The 27,742-nt window shown below is 42.2% G+C and overlaps 1 protein-coding gene across 5 annotated transcripts in view; it reads right to left on the reverse strand.

The window, feature by feature from the left end:
* Window positions 1–17,065, reverse strand: part of LOC148540781 (dimethylaniline monooxygenase [N-oxide-forming] 2-like) — a 64,776-nt gene extending 47,711 nt beyond the window's left edge. The window contains exons 1-4 of one of the 5 annotated variants that reach the window (XM_088482034.1): window positions 16,984–17,065; window positions 11,808–11,862; window positions 9,006–9,143; window positions 6,622–6,810 (exon numbers count right to left, since the gene is read on the reverse strand). In XM_088482034.1, coding sequence (XP_088338160.1) covers window positions 6,622–6,810; window positions 9,006–9,131 — 315 coding nt within the window. In that variant the 5' untranslated portion in view covers window positions 9,132–9,143; window positions 11,808–11,862; window positions 16,984–17,065. Of the gene's footprint in view, window positions 1–6,621; window positions 6,811–9,005; window positions 9,144–11,807; window positions 11,863–16,983 lie in introns of those variants that run through there. The other 4 variants (XM_088482050.1, XM_088482042.1, XM_088482057.1 and 1 more) reach the window with 4 other exon arrangements.
* Between the last annotated feature and the right edge of the window lie 10,677 nt (window positions 17,066–27,742).

Here is a 27,742-nt window from a genome sequence, read left to right on the forward strand (position 1 = left end):
ACTACTTTTACTAAACAATTGACCGTCCAACAGTCCTTAGCGAAGGTGATGAAGTACGACAGCAGTCATCCTGAAGCAAAACGTATAACTGAGGCCTTGACTGCTATGTTGGTGTTAGACGTGCATCCGGTATCTGCCATTAGTGCAGTGGGATTTAGACAATTGATGGAGGTAGTGTGTCCCCGGTTCCAAATCCCGTCTAGATTCCACTTCACTAGGCAGGCGATACCGAGACTGTACAGAAACGTCAGAAAAAGTGTCCTCAGTGTCCTGAAAAATGCCGTTGTACCCAATGTCCACTTAACCACGGACATGTGGACAAGTGGAACAGGGCAGACTAAGGACTATATGACTGCAACAGCCCACTGGGTAGATGTATCACCTTATGCAGCAACAGCAGCAGCGTCACCAGTAGCAGCATCCCAGAAACGCCAGCTCGTTCCAAGGCAGGCTACGCTGTGTATCACCGGTTTCAATAAGAGGCACACCGCCGACAACCTCTTAGAGAAACTGAGGGAAATCATCGCCCAGTGGCTTACCCCACTTAGACTCTCCTGGGGATTTGTGATATCTGACAACGCCACCAATATTGTGCGGGCATTACATCTGGGCAAATTCCAGCATGTCCCATGTTTTGCTCACACGATAAACTTGGTGGTGCAGAATTTTCTGAAAAGCGACACGGGCGTGCAGGGAGACGCTTTGGGTGGGCCGAAAAATTTCGGCCCACTTTCGCCATTCAGCGACTGCGTGCCGAAGACTGGAGCGCCAGCAAACACTCTTGAACCTGCCCCGCCATCACCTGAAGCAAGAGGTTGTGACGCGGTGGAACTCAACCCTCTATATGCTTCAGAGGATGGAGGAGCAGCAAAAGGCCATTCAAGCCTATACATCCACCTATGACATAGGCAAAGGAGGGGGTATGCACCTGACTCAAGCGCAGTGGAGAATGATTTCCGTGTTGTGCAAGGTTCTCCAGCCCTTCGAACTTGCCACACGTGAAGTCAGTTCAGACACTGTCAGGTCATTCCCCTCATCAGGCTTTTGCAGAAGCAGCTGGAGAAAGTGAAGGAGGAGCTAAGACGGAGTGATTCCGCTCGGCATGTGGGACTTGTGGATGAAGCCCTTCATTTGCTTTGCCAGGATTCCAGGTGGTCAATCTGTTGGAATCAGACCACTACATTTTGGCCACTGTGCTCGATCCTAGGTTTAAAGCCTATGTGGTGTCTCTCTTTCCGGCCGACACAAGCCTGCAGAGGTGCAAAGACCTGCTGGTGAACACACTGTCAGCTGAAGCGGAACGTGACACGTCAACAGCTCCTTCTTCATTTTCTCCGCAACTGGGGCTGCTAGGAAAAAACTTAGCTATCCTAAGCAACCCGCTGGCGGTGATGCAGGGCAGGCAGGACCAAGTTTGGACATCTGGTCCGGACTGAAGGACCTGGCAACAATTTCTGACATGTCTACTGTCACTACATATGGTACTGTCACCATTGACAGAATGGTGGAGGATTACATCGGTGACAGCATCCAAGTAGGCATGTCAGACAGTCCATACCTATACTGGCAGGAAAAAGAGGCAATTTAGAGGCCCGTGTTCAAACTGGCTCTATTTTACCTGAGTTGCCCCCCTCCAGTGTGTACTCCGAAAGAGTGTTTAGTGCAGCCGGGAACCTTGTCAGCGAAAGGCGTAGGAGGTTGCTTCCACAGAATGTGGAGAAGATGATGTCCATAAAAATGAATTATCAACTCTTCCAGGGAGACCAGCCTCCAGAACGTACAGAGGGACCTGTGGTGGTGGATTCCAGTGGGGACGAGTTAATACTCTGTGAGGATGAGGATGTACACAACACTGAAGAGGGTGAGGAATCGGTGATGAGGAGGATGAGGACGACATCTTGCCTCCGTAGAGCCAGTTTGTGCAGGGACAGATTAATTGCCAGCTTGTTTTGTGGGGCCCAAACAAACCAATCATTTCAGCCACAGTTGTGTGGCAGACCCTGGCGCTGAAATGATTGCTTTGTTAAAGTGTGCATGTCCTGTTTATACAACATAAAGGTGGGTGGGAGGGCCCAAGGACAATTCCATCTTGCACCTCTTTTTTTTCTTTGCATTATGTTCAGTTTGGGGCCTAGTTTTTCAAACTACCATCCTGTCTGCCACTGCAGTATCACTCCTAGATGGGTCACGTGTTTGTGCCGCCCACTTGTGTCGCTTAGCATAGTCATCCAGCTACCTCGGTGCAACCTTTTGGACATAAAAACTCTATTGTGAGGTGTGAGGTGTTCAGAATAGACTGGAAATTAGTGGAAATTAAGGTTATTGAGGTTAATAATAGCATAGGAGCAGAAAAACCAACACATTCTGTGATTTTAGCTGTTTTTATGCTTTTTAAAAAAAAAATACAGATCCAAAACACAAAACCCAGAACCCAAAACACGGAAGGGTGGTTTTGGCAAAACCAATCCAGATCCAAAACACGAAGAAAGATCCAGATCCAAAACCAAAACACAAAACACGAAAAGTGGCCGGTGCACACCCCTAATATATATATATATATATATACATATGTGTATATATATATATATATATATGTATATATGTGTTTGTATGTAGGTATGATATATATATATATTATATATATATATATATATATATATATATGTATATATTTTTATATACATATGCATATATATACAGTCAGGTGCATAAATATTGGGACATTGACAGAATTTTCAGATTTTGGCCTCTATTCACCACCACAATGGCTTTGAAATAAAACAAACAAGATGTGCTTTAACTGCAGACTTTCAGATTTAATTTGAGGGTAATTACATCCAAATCAGGTGAACGGTGTAGGAATTACAACGGTTTCTATATGTGCCTCCCCCTTTTAAGGGGCCAAAAGTAATGGGACTAACAACTCAAAAGCTATTTCATGGAAATTGATGGTACGGCTGTCAATGGCCATCACTACAGTATACCATAGAAAAAATATTTTTATGGTATATGGTGTTTAAAAAATAAAAAATTTTGTTGGAATACTTTAAAAAGATGTTCTTGACCTAATTCCGCAAGGCTCTGTCTTAGGGCCTCTGCAAAGTACCGCAAGGCTCTGTATTAGGGCCTCTGTTATTCTCAATCTATACCTCCTCTCTTGGCAAACTAATCACCTCTTTTGGATTTCAGGGTCCTATTCAGAGCCGGACGCTATTTGCGCTCTCTCGTTCAGAAAAAAGGGGTGGCTATTTAAATTATCCGTTCGCTCTTTGCGGTCAGTTGACGCCTCCATGTCTGAACGAGCAAACAAAACATGCGGACGTTTTTTTGTAAAAAAACGCCCCCTGGCCGCTCGCATCATACGTCATGTCCGCTATTTATTAGATTAATCGAGTACATCGAACAGCGTATGAACTGCTCGCTATTCTTGTGGTTGTTTATCCTTCCTCAATCTTGCGAGCAGTTCTGACTATAAAACAACCAAGTGACGTGGTCGATGACGCTCATTTATTAATTATGCACACCATTAAAACGCCCACTTTGACCTTTAGGCACGCCTGCATTCTGATCTCCACTCCCCGTTTTCAAGCACCTTCCCCCTGTTACCACCCACATACGCCTCATTCTGTCACTCAAAATAGCAGGCATTCGCTATTTAGCGAGCACACGATTTTTGGCCGCACTGACTGGTTCGCGCATGCGTATAACAATCCGTACGCATGCGCAGATGTGCGAACATCGCTCGGAACGAACGAGCGGCCGCTTACGAGTGGCTCTGAATGAGACCCACAGTACCATCTGTATGCGGATGATACTCAAATCTACCTATCTTCCCCAGATTTATCACCATCCGTGTCACTGAATGTCTTTCTGCAATTTCATCTTGGATGTCATCTCGCCACCTGAAACTTAATATTTCTAAAACAGAATGAATTATATTTCCACCAGCCAATAACAGTTACCAACCTGATCTCTCTATCATTGTTGATAACTCAACAATCCAACCTGCCCCACAAGCTCGCTACCTTGGTGTCATCCTTGACTCTGAACTGTCCTTTGTTCCCTACATTCAATCTGTCTCAAATTATTATTTTCATAAACTGATGTTGAATCAAATTAACATTGAATTTTGTCATTACAATGAATGTACATTATATATTTGGAGCTGTTCTAACACAATGAATAAAAGCTACCCTAAGCAATTGTAGTTGAGCTGAGGAACTTTTGTCAGCTGGCACCATTCTAGGAAAGCAGTGACAAGGTTCTAGACCACAGCTTTGTCCTGCTTCTCTTCCACCTGTCAGTCTCCATGGTTTCTACTGCATGACAGAGTGAACTGTGACACCAATCAGCTGTATTTTCTCCTACGGTCAATGGGTTAGTAGTATCATTATTACTGTATCAGTGATTACAGATGAGGAATAAGAGGGGGATCTCTCCACTTCCTGTGCTATTCACTGCTAGAGATATTTTAAAGCGTTTAAAACAGGGGTGGGGAACCTCCGGCACGCGGGCAGTATTTTCTCCTACGGTCAATGGGTTAGTAGTATCATTATTACTGTATCAGTGATTACAGATGAGGAATAAGAGGGGGATCTCTCCACTTCCTGTGCTATTCACTGCTAGAGATATTTTAAAGCGTTTAAAACAGGGGTGGGGAACCTCCGGCCCGCGGGCAGTATATGGCCCGCAAGGTGAAAAAATCCGGCCCGGCCGGCTGTCAGCGGCAGCAGCAGAAACAGCGTAGTGTAGCGGCTGTCAGTGGCAACAGGTAGTGCAGCGGGAGAGCGGGGATGTCAGGATTGTCATCGGCGGCAGATAGCGCAGCGGGGGAGAGGGGATGTCAAGATTGTCATTGGCGGCTGGTAGCCAATGACAGCCCTGACACACCCCTTCCCCCTGCTGCGCTATCAGCGGTGGCAGGTAGCACAGCAGGGGGAGGGTGTGTGTCAGGGCTGTCATCGGCTATCAACGGCGGGAGGTAGCGCTGCAGTGGAGGGTGTCAGGGCTGTCATTGGGCGGATTAGTGCAGGGGCTCTCTCCATATCAGCGGCGGCACATAGTACAGGGGGGGGATCAGGGTGTCAGGGCTGTCATTGAGTGCCATGCAGGGCTCTCTCCCCATCAGCGGTGAGAGACAGGCAGCGCACAAGGGGGGGGGGGGGGAAACTGGGCTGTCATATGGCTGCCATTGAGCTGGTTAGTGCAGGGGAGTGTAGGGTCTCACCCTAACAGAGCGGGCAAGCAGGCAGTGTTGGCACAGCAGGTGGTGTGTACAGTAGTGCTGTCATCAGGCTGGTTAGGACTGAGAGGACCCCAGGGCTGCCTTATCAATCTGCCTGTCACACATCCATAGGGACTGCCCCTCCAGACTCTGCCTGGGAACATACCAAAGAGAAGCAGTTACTTACAACTTAAGGGTGAGTTAATAACATTTTTAAGCAAATATAGGCAGCAAATTTTAAGTTAATAATTTTGTATGACCCCCGAATGATTTTCTAAAAATCAAAATGGTTGAGGTCAGACCGGGACCCCAACCACTCTATTAGGCATCCCAGACCAATTACCACCCCTCTGTGAAGTTTTCATCCAAATACAGCCAGTGGAAGGCCCAGAACAGGTTCAGCATACACCAAAGGAAGGTCCGACTGGGACCTCAACCCCCTAGTATGTCTTCTGGGATCCAATGTTACCACTCTGTAAAGTTTTCATCCATATCCATTCAGTGGAAGGTTCAGAACAGGCTCTTAGGGTCAAAGTTCTGCCCAGCGTACACCAATGGGAGCTCCGACTGAGACCCTAACCCCCTTAAAACCTGGCTAGGATACAACTGGGCCACCTCGTGTTGGTTTCATCCCCATCGGTGCAGGGGTGTCCGAATGCATACCCAGACAGACAAACAAACAGACCAATTAATTTTATATATAAGATAATAATGGCTTCCTCACTACCTTATGCCTACCTATTAGAAAACTAGCCATTAGGATATGCCTACAGGGTAATTTAATTGCCAGAAGATCATTACTTATGAATAAAATAGGAAAAATCGAGGAAAAGATAAAAGAATTATGGGGATGACAATAATTAAATGGCATATTTTGCAAGAAGACATAGACATAGCAGACCTAGTAACACTATGTTTTCAAGTAGATGCTCATTGTAACCGTGAAAATTTTTCAGGTCTCTTAATATGTAATGTGTTACATTTTTCTACTTTTTTCATCCGATAATTGGGTTGTGGGCTGGTGGTAAAAGATAAAGCTGCATTCCAGTCTGCCTTCATTATTCTAATTTATTGCCAATGCGCAGAGTCGGCATTGGGCATATAAAACCATATGGTTGACTGCCTAGGGTGCCATTGCTCAAAAATACCTGGCAGAATAATTGCATTCTCATTTTTTTTATATAACAAAAACAACCAATTTAACATAATTCTTTGTATTTTATGGACCTATATAGCATTGCCTAGAAATAACAGATTTTGTTTTATCATATACAGTCTCAAAAACCTCCAAACCAGCTTCAGAAACAATCATTATCATCCATAAGTGGAATTAATAGACTGACTCTGGAGAAGCATAACGCAGATCATTGACAGTGTGTTCTATATATTATTTTTACCTTGAAGTGGATGTATTTCAGTAGACCAAATCTATCTGCAAATTTCCTGTAGTATTCTAACATTTTAGAGTTGTGAAGAAAGTTGGGGAAGTTTTCTGGGAACGGAAAATCGCTGTAACACATCATTTCTTTACTGGTGTTGGTGACGACAGATGCATAGATGCTAGCTCTGCCATCCTCCACTTCTGGCTGCAGTCAAGTTTGAAATAATGGTTAGAAGGAGTGAAAACACTGAAATGAAATTATGCCAAACAAATGCATCTATTACAAAGTCTAATATAATAGAAGGGTGGTGGAAGGAAGACAAAAATGCACTACAACTATACAATACAACAAATAATACTACTTTACTAATTTTTTTGAATACAGACACCCATTCTTCTGAGTAAACCACACCTACAAAAGAAGTACATATGTATTTTCATTACAAGCATAAGAACTTGCTCTTGAGTGCCCTAAGTATGGATACTTTCATTTTAACAGCCCTGTACAGTACATTACATAAAAACATCTTGTGAATATACTAACATTTATAATACAGTATATATGTGATAACCCTGACTCTATATTAGCCAATGGACCTCCACTTGGCTGAGGCACAATGGAACAAAAAAAAAGAGACAGCAGAAAGGAGGAGCTGTGGTTGCACATGGCAGAAGAGTTGGAGAAGGAGAGCAGGGTGAGGTGCCGCTGGTGTGAGGATAGTTCCTGGGTAATTAACTATGCTGAAGTGGTGCCAAGTGACACTGGATACCCATTGATGGTGTGCTGGGGATCAGTGCAGAAGCGCCAGCAGTGTGAGTCTGAGATCCGGAGACAGTGTGTAAGCTCTGGTAGCCACAGCTGAAACCTGTGGAGGCTGTGTGAGTAAACACTGATAAAAAGAAACATCCCTATTGATAACTACTGAGAACTATTGAGAGCTACTGAGAATTATACAGACTTATTGAAATGATATTGAGAGATATTGAAAGTGTATTGGGAAACATATTGTAAGTACTGTGTAACCCTATAGGTGCGTATCCACTAATAGACATAGAAACGAGTGCACGATTACGAAATTGTAATCGTGCAGTCATTTCAGTCTGTGATGTGCCTACACTGAACGTTGAGTCATTCAGTGTAGGCTCATCAATCATCCCTGAACATGGGCAACCTGACGTCGTCAGGTTTACCAGCATGTTTGGGCGATGATAGATGTAAAAAATGACCAGGGGGCGCACGCATTGCTGGTCGTTTTTGACATTTACATGGACGATTTGCGAGCAATTAACAAATGATTGAATGATAACAATGTTGTTATCATTCAATTGGCCTGTTTAATCGCTAAGTGGATATGCACTATAACATGTGCAAGAGACTTATTTAAATATCTGAATATTCTGAGATTGTGATAGTTCCCTGGTTTGAGCTACAATTTAACCAGTGAGCGAGTCTAACTGTGTAAAAAGAGGAAGCCATTCTGTGAAAGAATCTTAAACTGAATAAAAAGCACTTTGGGACTGAGCTATTGATACTGTGAAGGGTTGAAGTTAACTAAACTATTGAAAGTAAAACTGTGTTTATTGTGCCTTATCAAGACAAAGCTATTGTTTTCTCTGAGATCAAGAAAGACCAGCATTAGATGCTAATCCTAATGCTTTTGTCTATTGTGGATTATAAATACATGCATGTTATAGGACAGTGATCACCCAGCAACAGAGTACTACAACAACAGAACTTTTGAGTTCACTTTAAAGTAAATTGCTGATCAATCAGGAGTTTTGATAGTCTGCTAAATAATAATCTGTTTTGCTATTTCATTATAGGTGTGTTTTGTGAAGGTTATAGCGTGTTTAGTATCTAGTGTTTTGAAGCAATTGAGAAACTTTATTAGCCCTAGTTACAGCCAAAGAGGTGCTGCAGCAGTTGAGTTAAAGAAGGCCATTTAATTATTAGAGAAAGGTATTGCCATTGCCTAAGTATCACCATATTGCAAACTACTGTTCATATTTGCCATATACCTTTTGTGGCTTTCATAGGTATAGTGATGATTATTTTCATCATGCAGTGACCTGCCCTGCACTTACATCCTCTTCAACCCCTTTAATAAATCTACTTGATTATTTTATTTTTCAAGGATGTCACAATATGTAATTTTACTGTGTGCATGGGGCTAGCCTCTCTGCTACAGTGTGAGGTAGATAAGCTCACAGAGTTGTTGCCAGAGAAGAAGGAAGATCCACTGGAGCTGCTTTCTCAACTGTAAGGTACATTCTAAACCTAACTTATCTGTGTCCACACCAAAGCTCAGGGTACCACATATACACTAATGTTGTTACTATGTAAAAAGTGCACTTTTAGGCAAAAATGCAAATATTCTGTTTAGTAAAATAGGTACTTACTATGTACCTCCAAAGGCCACCAATGTCTTCACTCATTTCAAAGCAAGTCGGCTCCAATCCTTCATCTAAGCAGCATTTGATGGAAATCAGACCACTGTTCCCTGCTCCAATCACTGCGACCTTCATGATGATCTATATCTGTACCAATAGTTGATTTGTATGTCAAGGTATAATGTATATGTGCTATACTCAAAGCCATACATGTATTGTACTTTCATATAGGGAAAAAAAACATTTAGTATCTTTTTTCTACAGAAAGTGGAGGCCAATATTTTGTGCACTAAACCATTTTTAACATTTCTAAAAATTAAGTAGAACATTTTGATATCACTATGACATGTGTATAAAGTCATTAAATAGTAACTTACTTTATATAGTAGGTGAATGTCTACAATTTATTAGCTAATACAATTTTAACATTACGCCCATTTTAGCCTTATAAGGATTACAGAAGTGGAATCGTCATAGGTCCCTGTATCAACTTCAGAGCAGCTTAAATTTATGGCCATGTCACTTTGTATTTGGATATTCTGAGTCCCTTGAACTTTGAAAAATATAATTTGCTACTATCCAGCAGTATTTATGATCATAGGCCCTCATTCAGAGCCACTCGCTAGCGACAGTACGCTCGTTCCGAGCGATGGTCGCACATCTGCGCATGCGTACGGTTTTTAGTACGCATGCGCAAACCAGTCAGTGCGGCCGAAAATCGTTGGTACGCAATATAGCGAGGGCCTGCTATTTTGAGTGACAGAATGAGGCGTATGTGGGTGGTAACAGGGGAAGGTGCTTGAAAACGGGGAGTGGAGATCCGAACGCAGGCGTGCTTAAAGGTCAAAACGGGCGTTTTAAGGGAGTGCATAATTAATACAGCAGCGTCATTGACCACGTCACTTGGTTTTTTTTAACTCAGAACTGCTCGCAAAATAGCGGTTGAAAACACCAACCACAAGAATAGCGAGCAGTTCATACGCTGTATGATGTACTCGATTAATCTAATAAATAGCGGACATAACGTATGGTGCGTGCGGCCAGGGGGCGTTTTTATCAAAAAAACGAGCGTATGTTTTGCTCGCTCGTTCAGACTTAGAGGTGGGAACAGACTGCAATTTGCGAACGGATCATTTGAATAGCCACCCCTTGTTTTTGAACGAACGACCACAAATAGCGAACGGCTCTGAATCAGGCCCATAGTCTCTGCATCAATTGTTAGGGTTATAAATGTTCTAAAAAATACTAATGTTTGTTTTATATTGACATCTGGGCATACACTATACAATTTTCTGTCAGAAATCTGTCCTATTTGGCTGGTTGGAATAAAAACCTGGTAATGTATGGGACAAAATGACGTTCAACCATATGGTACCAAACACTGGAAAACTGACAAAAACAATTGTTTATATTGGATAAATTTTTTTGAATTAACCAATTTGTCTGAACAACCATTTTTGTCTGTATTCCAGTGTTTGTGAGCAAATGATCAATTGTCGTTTGCTCCCATATATTACCAGATTTTTATTCCAACCAACCAGATTAGACAGATATCTGACAGATAATTGTATAGTGTATGCCCAAGAGTTAGGGCACGACAAGAAAATTATTTTTGGTTTGGTCTTCTCTTTCTATCTTTGGGGCATATTCTACTTAACATATAACTATGGGGTACAGAAGGTGCGCTCGCCCTGTGGGTGCAATGATGAATGGGGGGTGTTGGAATGTGTATGTGGTTGCTTGTGTGTATGGTGTGGATAAGTGGGGGTGGGTGGACCAAAGGAATGAGAGAGGCGGACACAGGGTGGGAGTAAACTGTTTTATTGGAGTAGTCACAGTGCTTCTCCTATGTAGTCCCGGGCATAAGGTGGGTGTGGAGGTGGATGAGAGAGGGGGAGAGACTGGGGAGGTGGGTCGACCCTTATAGGGGGCTCCTTTCCGTGCGGTTCAATTGACCAGCACGTTACCCCTGCTGGACACTATGGTCGACAGTCTAGTCTTATCTAGTCTCGAAGTCTTATACCTACCGGTAGGTGTGGCCTGAAGTCGGTAGGGCCGTAGTGGTGTTGCGTTGCTGCAGTTCTTATTGGCTGAGTGAAGATGCTGTGGTGTTGAAGATGAATAGCTGTTGTTCATGATGATCTCTTATAAGACTTCGAGACTCTGATTCACACGGGGGACGCCGCCAGGTGATTACACCCGCCCACCACATCCATTATTTATTCCCTCTCACCCCTCCCTCCCACCGAGACGTCCTAGACTGTCGACCATAGTGTCCAACAGGGGTAACGTGCTGGTCAATTGAACCGCATGGAAAGGAGCCCCCTAAAAGGGTCAACCCACCTCCCCAGTCTCTCCCCCTCTCTCACCCACCACCACACCCACCTTGTGCCCGGGACTATATAGGAGAAGCACTGTGACTACTCCAATAAAACAGTTTACTCCCACCCTGTGTCCGCCTCTCTCATTCCTTTGGTCCACCCACCCTCACTTATCCACACCATACACACAAGCAACCACATACACATTCCAACACCCCAATCATCATTGCACCCACAGGGCAAGCGCACCTTCCGTACCCCATCGTCTATATCCAATTATACGCAGGACCCGGTACGCCTGCGATCAGGAAGTGCATCAACCCACTCACTCATAAAGCACACCTTTCAGCCCATTCACACAACACATCTGCCCACACAGCAGAGTGCAGTCCGACCCAACCATTAACATATAATTAGCACCTTCTAGAAGATAATAGCTAAAATCTGATTGGTTGCTATGGGCAACATCTCCACTTCTAAAAACTCTCACCTTAGTAAATTTACCCCTTCATGCCAACTTTTTCTTCAAGGTTGCGACCTTATATCTATGATTAAAATGTTCATTAGTATTTAATTGCTGATAATAGTCATATATATATTACATAGCACCAGTTTCTGTCTTCTTTGGATTTCTATATAAACAACAGAATGAACTGGCAATCATTATCCCAACTTAACGGACACATTATACAAAAGAAAAATGTTAAAATACAGGGCCTTTTTCAGAGTTGAATGTAAATGCACGTTTTAGCTTTCTTTGCTCACAGCTTGCTCTGGCACATCAATTGACAATCACAAATGTCTTTATGGAGGCTCAGAGCCATAACCAGTGGTTCCAGCTACAGATGCAGACCACACCCCCTATGTGTGATGTCATACAGAGGAGGCGGTGTCACAAACTCCAGAAATTACAGCAATGCCAGGAGCATTCTTAGGATGCTCTGGGGGGCTGTAATGCCTGAAGCATCCTAAGGACGCTCCAGGCAGCACTGCTGCAGAGATTCTGGCTGCAGGATGCCTGGAAATGCACCCTGCTAGCCAGAAGCAGGGGCCGTGGGTGAGCGGCAGGGCCATCTACAGTGCTGCGCTCTGTACGGCTGCACCTCTTGCCCACCCCTAGTTCGGGCCCTGTGGAGGCTATACCCTTTTTGTGATGATAATTATAATCATTCCATATAATGAATATATTTTGAAACAATAAAATGATACTCTGTGTACAGACACCTTCAAGAAGGTTGTTGGACATACTTCAGCACTGTATATAACACAAATATTGGTCTTGCTTATTATCTATATTTTCTGACTATTTACTGTAAAGTGTCTGAATTGTGTACTATGGGGTCTATGTACTAAGCCTTGGAGAGAGAGATAAAGTGGACAGAGATAAAGTAAACCAATCAGCTCCTCACTGTCACTTTACACACTGTTTGAAAAATGACAGTTAGGATCTGATTGATTTGGTACTTTATCTCTCCCTCTCTCTCCAAGGCTTAGTACATAGACCCCTGTATTTTTCCCACATTAAAGCCATACTTCCTGTAGTATTGCCGATGCATCTGCTCTTATTATTTCCAGGGGATGAGATGCACACTTGCTACCTATGCATGGTTGCGGTAGAGATGTGTACCGACCCACGTGGTTTGGTTTTGGATCTGGATTAACTTTTGTGTTTTGGAGTTGGTTCTGGTTTTGCAATATCACCCTTACATGTTTTGGTTTTGGATCTGTATTTTAATAACAAATTAAAAAAACAGCTGAAATCACATAATTTGGGCCTGTTTTTGTTTCTACAGAATTATTAAGCTCAATAACATTAATTTCCAGTCATTTCCAATCAGTTTTGACCACAGCTCACAATTTTGTTTTCATCTAGTTTAGGCCAAAAGGTTGCACAGAGCTAGCTGTCTGACTAAGCTAAGCGACATCAGCAAGCGGGACACACACGTGGCAGTTCAAAGTCCAACATGGCACATATAGAAAGTAGAATGGCACTGCAGTAGCAGACAGGATGGCAGTTTAATAAAATATACAACCCCATATTAGAAACAAAGAATGTTTTCATTAATCAGGAACTATATCAGAGGGCTGAGGAAGGTGGAGTATGTATGTAGTGGAAGGCATGGACAAGAAGGATTAATTAATTTGTTAATTTCAGTTCATTTTTGGATTCCGAGGCAAATTTATGATGGAGGAGGGGAGTGCATTTTAATAACCATAATAATGCAGATTAGAGAAGTGGCAAGGATTATTAAAAAGTAAGCATCCAAACCTCAATGTATGTTATTGATTGATGATTGATTGATTGATTGATTGATTATTACAACTGGGTGAATATGTCCCAAGTTTTGCCCACAAAATAAAACTTGGTGGTTCTTAATTTTTTAAAAAAATTAAAGGGACACACAGGATATGCTCTCTGTGGCCATAAAAATTTCTAGACATTTCGGCATTCAACAACTGCATGTTGAAGGTTTCAGTGGCTGTGGCAGTTCGACTTCCAACATGGCACATCTAGGAAACAGAGTGGCACTGCAGTGGTGGAAAGGATGGCAGTTTAATAAAATATATGACCCCATATTACAAAACAAGGAATATTTTCATTAATCAAGATCTAGATCAGTGGCACGAGAGAGGTAGAGTATGTTTGTAGTGGAAGGCTGGGAAAGAATGGATTGGATTATTTGTATATTTAATTTAATTTTTGTATTCCATAGTAAATTTATGAAGGATGCGGGGGATCCGAGCCTCAGCTCAGTTTTTCCCGCCAGGCTCAGATTCCAAATCGAGTCGAAATATCATCGTACTGATGTTGGATCTCATGGGTCTTGGACTCGATATAAGTCCCTCCCACGGTGATTCAGGTGCCATTTCACACAGGACCGCTGGAAGGAGAGCACACAATAGACTGTCAGGGCAAAAATTAATAATGCCAGGGTAGATTAGGGTTAGCTGCTGACCTGGGAGGGTTAGGCTGCGAGGAGGGAGGGTTAGGGTTAGGCACCACCAGGGGAGGTTAGGGTTAGGCACTGCCCGGGGAGGGTTAGTTTTATGGTGCAGGATGGGGGGGTTAGTTTTAGGCACCACTGAGGGGAGGTTAGGGTTAGGCACCACTGGGGGAAGGTTAGGGTTAGGCACCACCAGGGGAGGGATAGGAGGGGAGAGGGGAGGGTTAAGACACTTATCAGTGAATCAGGTCTTTGACTGAGGTCACATGACCATTTGGGAATACTTCAATATTTCAAATTGTTACATTTTTTTGTCAGATAAAGGTTATATTGATAGATACTTAATTTACTTGATATAGATATAGATATAGATATATATATATATATATATATATACATACAGAGTGGTATCTAGTGCAGAATTCTCTTTTGGTTTCTCTTTCTGACAAAAAGTGCCCACTGTCCCTGCTTGAGACTGCAACACAGCTCCTTCTCTGAGTCCACTCCATACAGACACAGGAGCAAACACAGGATTTTTACACACACATACGCACACACATATATATATATATATATATACAGTATATATATAATACATACACACATACATGTGTCACACATACCTTACACTCACACACCTACTGTATGTCACACATACATTACACACACACACACCTTGCAGCATGTGTGGGTTGTAGACCTGATAAGGATGGGAACTGGCAGGCTGGCACCATGTCATTATGCTCCTCCCCTAGTGACAAAATGCCATGGTTTGTGGGTCAACTGGAAAGGGGTGGAGCCAAATTATGTGATTCTAATGGAATCACGTCATATTGGCTCCACCTCCTCCCGATTGGCATTTTTCCAAGAGGGGGCAGGGCATAAGAAGATGGTGCCTGCTTCCAGTCTATCAGGGAAGGTTTCTGGGTACTCAACCCCCCTGCGTGCGCTAGTGCCCTGCCTTATATACAGACAAGAGACACTCTGTGACTGTACACTGCTGCTAAGTAGTGCTGCCAAGATAACTAAACTAGTCTTTTTTCTTTCTAGTACTAGAGCCCTAGCTACACTACGTTGTATCTCCAACATGAAATGGGGGCCGAACACATGGGAGGGACTTTTATATCACAACAGGAAGATTATATTTTGCCTCGTTTTGGGATCCGAGCCCGAAAGAGATAACCGAGTTGGGACTTGGTTCCCTTTGGATTTGCAAAGTTCGGGTGGGTTCGGTATTCGGAAAGCCGACCCCACTCATCTCTAGTTTTATTCACTGCTGCTTTATACAATTGTTCTTAGACAGAAATTGTGTCCAACTCTAAATTAGGCCCACAATGCCAAATGGCATTCAACATAATGGTGAGGCAACAGCGAAAGTCAAAAATGTGCAAAAGTCCCAGATACACTAGCCATTTTTAAGTAGAATATACTGCTTAAACAAGTCACATACAAAGGACACATTAAAACAGGTACATAGATATCTTAGTAGTGACATGTCTCTTTCTAAAATCTGTGAGCACCAGTTATAAAAGAAATTGCATTTTAAATAAGGTCTCTAAAGAAGGTGTAACAGGAAGGATGAATATCTTTTATACCCTTGTGTGTCTTCCTTTGGTAACATTATTAATAACTTAGCATTTTAATTTTCCTTCTTAGTAAAGCAGGTGCGTGGAATTTTAGCACAGATCTCACATCCAACAGTACAACACTGGGTGCTTAGTTTTTACATAATTCAGTAATATTATTCAATTTGCATAAAAAAAACACATTTTAAAGTTTATGTAAAAATAGAACATTTGCAAAAATATTTTACAGACAGACAGAGGAAAAGCTAATAATTCGCTACCGATACTATAACTGACCCGTTATCCAAACTACCATGAGCATCCGTGTTTGTGTACAGTACACTATAAAACTCATATAGAGAACATTTCCTATTTATTAGACCTGTCAAGATCAACATTTAAATCAGGAAAATTCAATTTTAATTTTGAAACACCACGCTGTGCTCTACCTTGAAATCTGGTACCTAACACCACTGCCCTTCGATTGGTCACTTCCATACAAAATAATTCAAGGATGAGTTTAAAATTGGGAAATAAGAAAACAATTGGTAATTACAATACTATATGCCAGCAGAAAAAAATGGGATTTGTACTGTGTGATTACCTATACATTAAACATATACAAATAGATTTAGTGTTTATGTAATAACTATATCCACTGTACAAAATACACTTTCAAAATAAAAGACTAACATTAAAATATTAACCTTCTGCAACACATTGTGAAGAACAATTAATTTTACCCTTGTGATCAAAGATAATAGCTCTCAGTTAGTACATTTTGTAAAATTTGAATATCCACTGCTAATACACTTTACATCATAAAGGATGTTAATGTGTAAAAGTCATAAACAACAGAATAATCTATCAATAAAGCTGAAATTAGCTCCCATTGTCACAGCCTTCTGAAAATTATTTGGTTTATTACAATGATGCAGTAAGTATCAGACGGTCTTGTTCTGCAAATGTCAATCATTTTGCAGATTAGCATATTCAATGGAATGGAGCTCAAGGAAAGTGTTGTATTAGTGTATGTTGGATGTTGTGTTTGATAACTAGACAAAATCAGCCACAGACTTAGCATTGCCCATCTAAGTACTATAAACCTTTAAATATAGATCCCAGCAAGTTATAATGTTACCATAATCTCACTTACTTTGTGTAAATGTAGTTGTCACCTCACCTTTCTGCTGATGTTAGCCAAGCAGAGGTCACTTGTCTCTTTATTTGGCTGCAACTTTCTTCTGGTTATTATAAGATATTTACTGGATAGCTCCTCCTAACAGAAGGAGGACATGGGGGCGTTTCTGCATATGGAACTCATTTACTAGATCTGCTTCTTCTGAGAACTATAGTCCTACTATTTGATATGTCTGTTACCTATGTACTATATATATTGGTATATATCAAAAATACTCAAGAGGAAGAACCCTTTGCGGGGGCACTACTTCAGAATGTGCAATAATACTATGACGTAAAATATAACTTATAATGCATTATTAAAAAGAGAAAAAAAGATAGCCGCACTTAAATGCTTTTCACTAGTGAGACATATACCTAGAAAAAGAACATTTTTATTCTATGACATCCGAAAGGTATACTGTATATCTGTAAAAGATACCCACGTTGTTTACAAATATTAGTCCCACAATAGGGATTTGGCTGAAACGAAGTCACATTCCCGGCTGAGTGAAATTATTATTATTATTATTATTATTATTATTATTATTATTATTATTATTATTATTATTATCATTTATTTATAATGATATTAATACCTGTAACAATATTAATTATAATTACATTATATGCTTCATTTAGTTTCTCACAACCCATCAGGGTCTTACAATCGAGAGAGAAAAACGAGGCAGAAGAAACTATGTTGTCCGCTGAAACATGTATATGGACACATGTACATACCATCCTCATAGTATAGGATAAACAGACATATATTTCAACAATGCATTTATAGTGAATATTATAGTCTGTATTCATCGATTACCATAAGAGCAGAATAAATAGTGAAACAATATTGTTGGAGTATTGTTCCCATAAAAACACATCGTGAAACCATTCCCACAAAGCACTGTTAGAATTCCCACTAAGCACTGATATAGTCAATCAAAGCACATTATTCTGTTCAATCAGGAATGAAGCGATACAGTGACATTTCTGCCATGCAGAGTTATAACAACATAGCGGAGGTACAGTACAGACATCTCTGTAGCTCCAAAACCAAATTGTATGTGATGATAGACAGAGGAAGATAAAGTATGTAAAATACCTCTACTGAAAGAGGTATTTTACATACTTTATCTCCTTTGTCTATCATCACATACAATTTGGTTTCGGAGCTACAGAGACGCCTGGGAACAATGCTCCAACAATATTGTTTACACTATTTATTCTGCCCTTATTGTAATCTCTTTTTTTTGACAATAATAATGTAGTGAGTATTTGGATATACTGTTGTTTGACCCAGGGGAGCACCACCAACTGTGCAGATTGCACAGCTAATATATAGCTTTTCTATTATCTGTATAAGTTGTTTATCTATAATAAAATTTTTGCATATTTTGTTGTAATATTTTTCTTTTCTGTGCAGGATAAAATAACCTCTTTACTATACTGGTATATTGTAAGTAATAAGTCCAGACTCAGTGGGCTGAGTTTACTTGAAGCAGCAATTTTTTGAATTCCTTTACATAAATATAAATTTAGAAACAAATGTATTTAATAATCATTGCTGTCATTTGAACTAGCCAGCAGAGATGTCATTATACATGTCTTCTACTTCCACAGAATGAACAAAACACCTGTCTCCATAGTCTGAGATAGCTATTGCTAATATGGGCAATAACCAGCAAGAGGTCACTCTGTAAAAGCTGCAACCAGCAGCACGCTATGACAGGCTGGGTAAGTGGCACTATAACATGCAAGCCTACAACTTAGTGCCAACCCATAAGGTTGACTGATAGTTTCTATCAATATACCTCACTAACACAATGACATTCATTAAGACCGCACAATGGAGGGTCTCAGTGAACGTCACTGTGTTCATTGAGACCCTCCAGCTGCTGTGAAACTACACATCCCAGGATGCCGTGCCACAGTGTTTACATGCCCTAATAGCAAAAATGTAAAAGGGCATACTGAGATGTTTAGTTCCACAGCAGTTGGAGGGCTGCATGTTGAATACCCCTGCTTTATGTATATGGAGTGTGAAATTGATATTAACTAGACCAGTGGCATAACTTCATCCCAGTTACCCGGAGGCAAGATAAATGTTGGTGCCCCCCTCCCACACAAATTAAAATTTACCACCCCCCCAGCACCTATGCCAGCCCCAGGTGCCGCCGCCCCCTATGCAGTTCCTTTTATACAGTGCCCCCAGTAGTGCCCCTTTTACAGTGCCCCCAGTAGTGCCCTATATACAGTACACCCCTATGTAGTCTCCCCTATAGTGGTCCCCCTATGCAGTGCCCCCACTAGTGCCACTTATACAGTGGCCCCAGTAGTGGTCTCCCTATGCACTGCCCCCAATAGTGCCTCTTTCACAGTGCCCCCAGTAGTGCCCTTTATGCAGTGCTCCCAATAGTGCCCCTTATGCAGTGCCAGCAGTAGTGCCCTTATACAGTGCCTCCAGTAGTGCCCCATATACAGTGCCGCCTATGTGCCCCCTTTATGCAGTGCTCCCAGTAGTGCCCCTTATGCAGTGCCCCCTATGGTCTTCCTATGCATTGCCCCCATTTGTCTCCCTTATACAGTGCCCTCAATAGTGCCCCTTATGCAGTGCCCCCATATGTAGTGCCCCCAGTAGTGGTCCCCCTATACAGTGCCCCCAGTAGTGGTCCCCCTATACAGTGCCCTCAGTAGTGGTCCACTATGCAGTGCCCCTTACATATATAACACAAGACAGACACACTCAGATTACTTACCTGAATCCCTGTTTCTGCACCCACCACCATTCGCTCCTCTGTCCTCTGCTCGGCAATATGAGATAAAAAACATCATGACGTCTCTCCCATCACCACTGTGGAAGCCGGAAGGCGGAGCTCATGAGTGAGCCCATGAGTGAAATTCTTGATGTTCCCTATGTAGATGCAGGACTGCAAGATATTACGAATGTGAGATAGCGGTATTGGGCATCTATGCTGGCTGTGCAACAGCATTGCAACAGCATTCATTCAGGGGCATTTCAAGAGAGGAAGTGGCCCATGTGCAGTCTTTGTCATGGGCCCCCTCCTCTCAGTCTGGCGGCCGGCGGCGCACTGAGAGCTGCACTGCACTGATAGACTCTGGGCACTAGAGTGTGCCCCTAGTCTACAGTGCATGCGCAGGTCACCAAGAAAATGGCCACAGTGGCCACTTTGCCTGTACTGCACATGCGCAAGACGATGGGAGAATGGCCACGGGGGCAAGGGCATATTCATAATGGGTGCAGGGTGTGCGGTGCACATGGGCCCCTATGTTTAATTACTCACCCCTCAGAAGTCCCGCGCCGGGCTGTCTAGCGGGAGAAAACACCTGAAAAATGCCCAGAATTTACAAGTGCTGTGGTGCTGAGTGCGTCCGCCACCACAGAGAGAGGAGGGGCCCCTTCCTCTGTAGAAATGCTCCTGCATGGTGGCCATTTTCAAGGCATTTTTACATTGCTGACACCGGCACCGACATGGGACTCCAGAGGGGTAAGGATATAATATGGGTGCAAGGTATGCCATGCGGGCCCCCCTGAACAATTTGATAGCATATTTTTGCAGTGGGTTTGCGTGCGTAATAGCAGTTGCGATCACAATAGCGATTAATAGTGAATCAGGCTCAGAGTCCGAGTTTGGAATTGCTTTGGGGTACCGTCAAACCAAGTCCCAGTTCGGATCTACCTGCAATTCGTAACTTGGATTTTAAAACCGAACTCGGGTTCTGGATTGCATGTAAACAGTTCAAAATTACATAACTTTAGCCATTTTATTTTTTTTAAATACAGATAAAAAAACAAAAACACGTGAGTGTGGCTTTGCAAAATCAAAACCAAAACACGAAGATAAATCTGGATCCAAAACCATATCAAAACATGGTGGTCGGTGCACATCGCTTATATTAACGAAGTTCCCCAAAATAAGGAAGCGCTGCTCAACTAATTATTTTTATTATCATATTTTATTTTATTTCATTTCATGATATAACCAAACCACAATAGCCAATATTAATAAAATACTAAAAATTAAAAAAATTAAATGCAATATTTCATATCTAAGGTTTAAGTCTTACATTGTGTCTTTCTTGGGAATTCTTGAGCGCCATGCCTGCTTACTGGGAGTGGATTTTCATCCCAGAAGGGATGAAAAGATTGTTTTTTCTTCCCAATGGACACAGATCTGAAAATAAAGAGATGCATGTAAATAACTACTTACAGGAAAAAGAGGCAATTTGGGGATATATTAAGTTTGTAACTAAAACTTAAAAGTATTCATGTTGCCACTTGCTATTGGCAACATGAAGAACGTTAACGTTCTTTGCTTTACCTGAGCTGCCCACCCACCTTCCAGTGTGTACTCGCTCAGAAAGAGTTTTCAGCACAGCTGGGAACCTTGTCAGTGATCGGCCTGAGACTATTTCCCCAAAATTAAATATAAATTCTATGAGAAAGACCTTTACCGTCAATTATGTGCAAAAATTACAATGGCACCTGTAATGGTGGATTCCAGTGGGGACAAATTAATATTGTGTGAAGAAGATGATGTATACATCACTCCAGATTATACCATCACCCAAGCCTATATCATCAACCCATCCTGTGTTGTGTATAAAGTACAGCTGCGCTCCCAATTAGATTGAGCATTCATTGTCCACTTTAGTGGATGTGAGCTCCATTTTAGTCCATATCATCACCACACTCCCTACACATCTTCTGACCTGGGCTACAGGAGGAGCATCTGCACTCTGGAATACGGTTGCATGGAGTTGCCCCACTGACTCAATGAAATTCAGGTAGAGGGGCCATGGGTAGGGAGTAGGGATACTATAATCAGAGAATGCAGTTTTAGCTGCTTTATTCCATATTTTAAACCATATCCTCTATTTTCACCTTTGAAAATGTTTATGCAAATCTCAGCAGAGGCGTTTGTGATGCCATGGCAAATGCACACACAGGAAAAAAAACACATTTATTGATTAATTAATTATTTTTTAGGGGGCACTTTGTAGAGAGAGCACCCAAAAGAGGCAGCAGCCTCTTGATAAACGAGACAGGCAGAAAAGCACTCCTGCGCACCTACGCCAGTGACAGGTGTAGCTAACGCGAGAATCTGACAGCGGGATGATGACATTTTGCCTCGTTTTCAGATCCAAGCCAGGTGGGAAAACCTGATCTGATATGGATCTCTGAGAACCAAAACCACTCATCTCTAATTGTACCACACATAACTTTTATTAAAAAAAAAAAAGTTTTACTTTTTTAACAAATGACTGCCTCTTTACACTGTGACCCACCTAATGAAGTCCACGTGATGTGGTAGGTGGGCAAACATCTTTTACCAAACATTTATTAAAAATCTTACTTAAAAAAAAAACATGTTAATTGTTGGAGTTTATTTTGATAATCAGAATTCTTAGTGCTTAAAGGTGCCTACACACTTGGCGATGTGCTCTCGATCCAACATTGTGTCTTATTTCCCCTTGAACTCTCTCCAGCAGCTCCCCGGCAGTCGTGGGCACGATTCGGTGTTAAAAACTGTTCAATATGACAAACGATCTATCGTGCCTCCTAACTATTCCAGTGCATCATGACTGAGATTTCCAGATCTGCCCTACAGCATGGCAGATCTGAGATGCGATGTACGACCTGCAGTGATGCGCATCGGCATTGTGATCGTGAGTGGACACTCACGATTTGGGTATATTTTACAAGATTTGTCGTCACGATGCGTCGGAATCGGGCAAATCATGTAAAATATCGCTAAATGTGTAGGCACCTTTAGAGTGTGCACCTGCATTTTCCTTTCTTTCTGCAAAGTGATTTGAGTCACAACTAAATAGTAGTAAGAAAAGACCAGCATCACTGTCTTCAATTCTCTTTGCATGCATAATGGTAATAACAGTCTCATGTAACCTTGTTCTCTACCTCTATCAGATACATAGGATGTCCAGACCTTTTACTCAGTGCTAGATGGTTGACTTGTCTGTGGCACTTCTAGCTTGCTGACCATCATAATCTGCTCCTGTGATACCGTATGTACTGATTTCTCTGTGTATACTCCATTTACACTTTATAGCTGTTTTGATTATTCTTTGTCTGTACATGTATCAGACCATTGCTATGCTTTTGCCTGACTCTTTGCTTCTGTGTACCAGCAGGTGTACAGTATAAGACCCTTGGAATTGTTTAAGACTACAGTTTTTGCCCTCCCAACAAAAAATTGTTCCAATGCCCCTGACTGCCACGTTAAAATATTAAATTGAACCCGCCAAGAACCCGCCCTATTCTCAGCATTTAACTCAACTGGCACAAATTCTTGGAACTGTAGCAGTTTTGGCCTGATAAGTTCTGTAATTAGGCTGTGTTTGCTTCTAATGCTACTAACAGAAAGTCAAACTCTGGCATTAAGTTCTGTAGAATAGTGTATACAGACGGTAACTGGTGGGATATGGGCATTAGTTTGTCAATGTAGTTACCCTTCATTCATTTAACTTTGTGTTATATAGTACTTGCCTCAAATGATTTCTTCTCATCAGACCCCAGTCCTCATACGCTGCCTGAAGTGCCGCACATGTCATTTGCTGCCATTTTCTAATGTATGATAGAATACGTGTTGCTCAACATGTAAGCCAATTTTTCCCATGGATCTATATCATCTGGGTTTGGACTGTCATCCAGGTAAACTGTAACTTTCCACAATCTTTTACACTTTAATTGCATTTACATTGCAAACTTGCATGTAGTATAATTATCTGCACCTTTTAGCTTAATGAACACCATCATGGGTTTAGCTCCTATATGTATATATATTGTGTACTGACATAGGGCCTGATTCAGTGTTGTATGCAAACCTGTTGATTTGCACATAACATTGATTGTGAGAGACCTGTGCATGTGCAGGATCTGTACTGTGCGCGTGCAGGTCTCCCTCTGTGAGATCGCTCACAGTTCCTCCATGCTGCACCCTGATTGACAGATTGCAAATGTTTGGGGGCAGGGAGTCGGCCGGCCACTGTTCCAGAAAATGGGGGCGTATCACCCCCCATTTTCTATAAATGCAGATGCAGACTTCCTGGCCTGAGCTACAGACTGTGAGGGGCAATCTGAGTAACTTCAGGGCTATTTACACCAGATGCCTGCTGCTGCATTAGTTGTATGGAATTGCTTCCCTGTGGCTATGCTATACTAGACAAATCTGAATCAGGCTCATAGTTATGCAGCTTAAGTGCTTTAGTTAACACTGTGTACTGACAGCTGTGCTTGAAACAATCTGTGCTATAAAACACTCTGTTCTGGAACACTGTGCTTTTCCATATATGCTTGGATGTGTCTAATGGTGTCTGTTTAATACTAGGCGTATCAGGTGCTGGACGCCTGTGTGTCTGACACTTTCGTTTCAGGGCCCATAACCTATTCAATATGTGTGTACTATTGGTGATGGTAATAGCAGTGTAATAGTATACACCAGTGGATCCCTCAAGTCACGTAACAGCCCAGTACATAATCAGTAGAGATGTGCGCCAACCCTTGTGTTTTGGTTTTAGATCTGGATCTCCCCTGGTTTTGGATCTGAATCCGGTTTTGGATTTTTTCCTTGGTGCTTTGTTTTTCGTTTTTTGGTTTTGGATCTGGATTTTTTCTTAAAATATCATAAAAACAGCCAAAATCACATAAAATGGGCCTGTTTTTGGTCTACAGTATTATTAACCTCAATAACATTTATTTCCAGTCATTTCCAATCAATTTTGACCACCTCACAATATTATTTTTTGCATCTAGTTAAGACCAAAAGGTTGCTTCCGGCTAGTTGGCTGACTAAGCTAAGCGACACAGTAGGCGGTACTAATATGTGGCAGTTCAGTTTTCCAGTTTCCAAGTTTGCTGGCTGTGTTAGAAGTGCAGGGGTTGCTGACGTATCCTCAGTACATGGAATGGCAGTGCTGTGGTGCTGGCAGTGTCCTCAGTGAAGCTTACCGGTGGTGTTGGCAGTGCGGGGGTGCCAGCGGTTTCTTTAGTGCAAATTTGCTGGCTGTGTCGGCAGTGCGGGGGTGTTCTCAATGCAGGGAGCCGGTGGTGTTGGCTGCATGGGGGAGCCAGTGGTGTCAGCAGCGGGGCTGCCGGCGGTGTCAGCAGTGAGGGTGCCGACAGCTGGTGTGTCGGCAGCGGGGGTGCCAGCCGCGGGGGTGCTGGCGCTATCATCTTTTTTCCCTGCATTCAATGGGCTTAACATAGATTGGTTGTGAGCCGTGACAAACGGCTCTGTCAGCCAATCAGCGCTTTGCCAATTGAAGACAAAGGGATTTTTAAAGATGACCGCTCGAGGCAAAACCTTGAGATCCGACAGAGGATCGCGAGGTTTTGCCTCGATTAGGGATCCAGGGCAGGAGGAGAGATCTGAGGGGCGCCTCGGATTGCCCCAGATCCCCGAAGTTCAGGTGGGTCCGGTTCTCAGGGAACCGAACCTGCTCATCTCTACATGGAACCCGTAATTTCCAGCAGTCAAATGATCAGCTCCATCAAAGATGAGTCTGTCTATGTGCAAGTTTTTCAGTAGATGATATCCTGATGCTGGCAAATAATGTGATACCATCTGGAGATATTAAAAACGGAATGTTTCCAGCGTCGAGATTCCGACGTCCGGCATTCAGGATGCCGGCAAATAAACTGCATCCGATTAAAAACCATCTGCATTTTTGTTATTGATGCATAGCACCCGGTGCGTAACTAGGGGTGTGCGAGCGGGGCGGCCGCACAGAGCGCAGTGCTCTGTGGGTGGCACCACCGCTCACCCACAGCTCATGCATCTGGCTAGTAGGGTGCCTGTAATGGCACCCTGCTGCCAGAATCTCTGCAGCAGTGCCGCCTGGAGAATCCTTAGGATGCTCCAGATGGTTACAACGCTGCCTTTACAGCCCCCCGGAGCATCCTGAGGATGCTCCAGGTATTGCTGTAATCACCCGCTCCCGGCGCCCGGTGCAGGCCATGCCCCCTCCATGTGACATCATACAGAGGGGGCACGGTCTGCACCGGGTGCCGGGAGCGCTAGCTACAACACTGCATAGCACATAATAGCAATACAAAGGGGTATAATCTATTAGAAGTGGTGCTTACTGCGAGCTTATAATGGTGCCCTCTGCCCGCCGCAGGCTACACTGGATTTCTGTTCGCACAGTCCTGTGCGAACAGAAATCTGCAGTAAGTAGGCCTTACTGTCCTTATCGTAAGCATGTTAACCCATAGCTCCGGGAAGTTAATCCAGGCTTACCACAGGAGGCAATGGGTTTATAATTGAATAGCTCAAGGCGTTAAAGCTTGAGGCTATCTGCCCATGGTAAGCACCGAGGCTAATTTAATCTAGCCCAAAGTATACAGTATGTTATCTCACAGCGGTCATTCTGTGACTTGTTAAACAAAGAACAACATTTATTTTACATTTGATTTCATTTTGTGTGGTGGGAACTGTAGTTGTAGTAGTACAGGAAAACCTGTAATGCAGCATGCAGATTATGTTTTAAGACTAAAGAAAAGAAACAGAATTGCATATGTGTACATAGTCATGGTGAAAGGAGACTGGGTGTTGCTTGGGAACAAAACACAAATAGTTAATTTAGTAGGGAGGGTTACCCTGCTCAGTGCCAGCACAATGTTTCTTTTTGTATCTTTTGCAATAGTGTGAGACACACATTGAGATATTTGTTTGTGAATTATTTTTCTGAGAAAGACACTGAACTGTACATGTTGTAAGGAGCATTACATGGCTGCGCCCTATCCTAATGTTTCTGGTCAGCCAGGAGTTGGCATGTTCATACATGTTACATTTCCAAAGCAGTAACATTAATTTTTGTATAATTGCTGTGAAAAACACTTGTGCCACCACCTAACCAAACAGCTGTCTTCCCCATCTCCTGCACCCTACTAGCTTTATGGACATCTTCAATAGGTATTAAAATGAATGTGGTAAAGAGAAGCACTCTGCTAAATTATGACCACTCTTGGTTTTTTATTAATTATTATTATTATTATTATTATTATTAACAGTTTATGAATCTTTTAAGCACATTAAAATAAGTTATTATTGTCTTGTACTACTGTAAATCAATATTTAAAACCATGGGCTCACATGTGAAGTTTTACGCCACTTGCGTGTACTTTTAGGAGATGATGGCGGTACACCTGTCAAACTGTAATGAAGGTGTCCTAAGGTGGGCTCGGGAATGGGGGGATCATTTTAGCTTCTAGTTACAATGATCAAATATAACATTTTTGTATTAAAGTCAATATATTAATATTTTCTTACATGAGTATGTAAAGTAGTAAAGTAACAAGTAGCAAGGTGGATGCTGTAACAAAACTTATCTTATGTTGTCAATCAAAAGTGGAAATTTAGAGAAATGATAGAATCTGCATTATTAAGGCCAAGTTATGCATATATGCAATAGGTTTGTTTTACATTTCAACAGTTTTTAATAGTGCTGGGTAGAAATAGGCAATATTATTAGGTTGACATTCCATGCATTAGTAATAAAATATTAAATTGAGTAAAGCATTGTCAATAAACACTTTATACGTAAGGAAAGGTAGACAGTTATAATAGGATAAAGGAGAAACCGAGAGAAGAAAAAAGGGGAGAATGCAAGTAAAGGGATATATTCTTCCAGCTGGTTCCACAGCATATTTAGAGGGTTGAGACGAAGGCTTTATCCACAAATAAATATCTAGG

Source organism: Taudactylus pleione, unplaced genomic scaffold (assembly GCF_031769625.1).
Source record: "Taudactylus pleione unplaced genomic scaffold, aTauple2 ptg000017l, whole genome shotgun sequence".
NCBI classification, from domain to species: domain Eukaryota; kingdom Metazoa; phylum Chordata; class Amphibia; order Anura; family Myobatrachidae; genus Taudactylus; species Taudactylus pleione.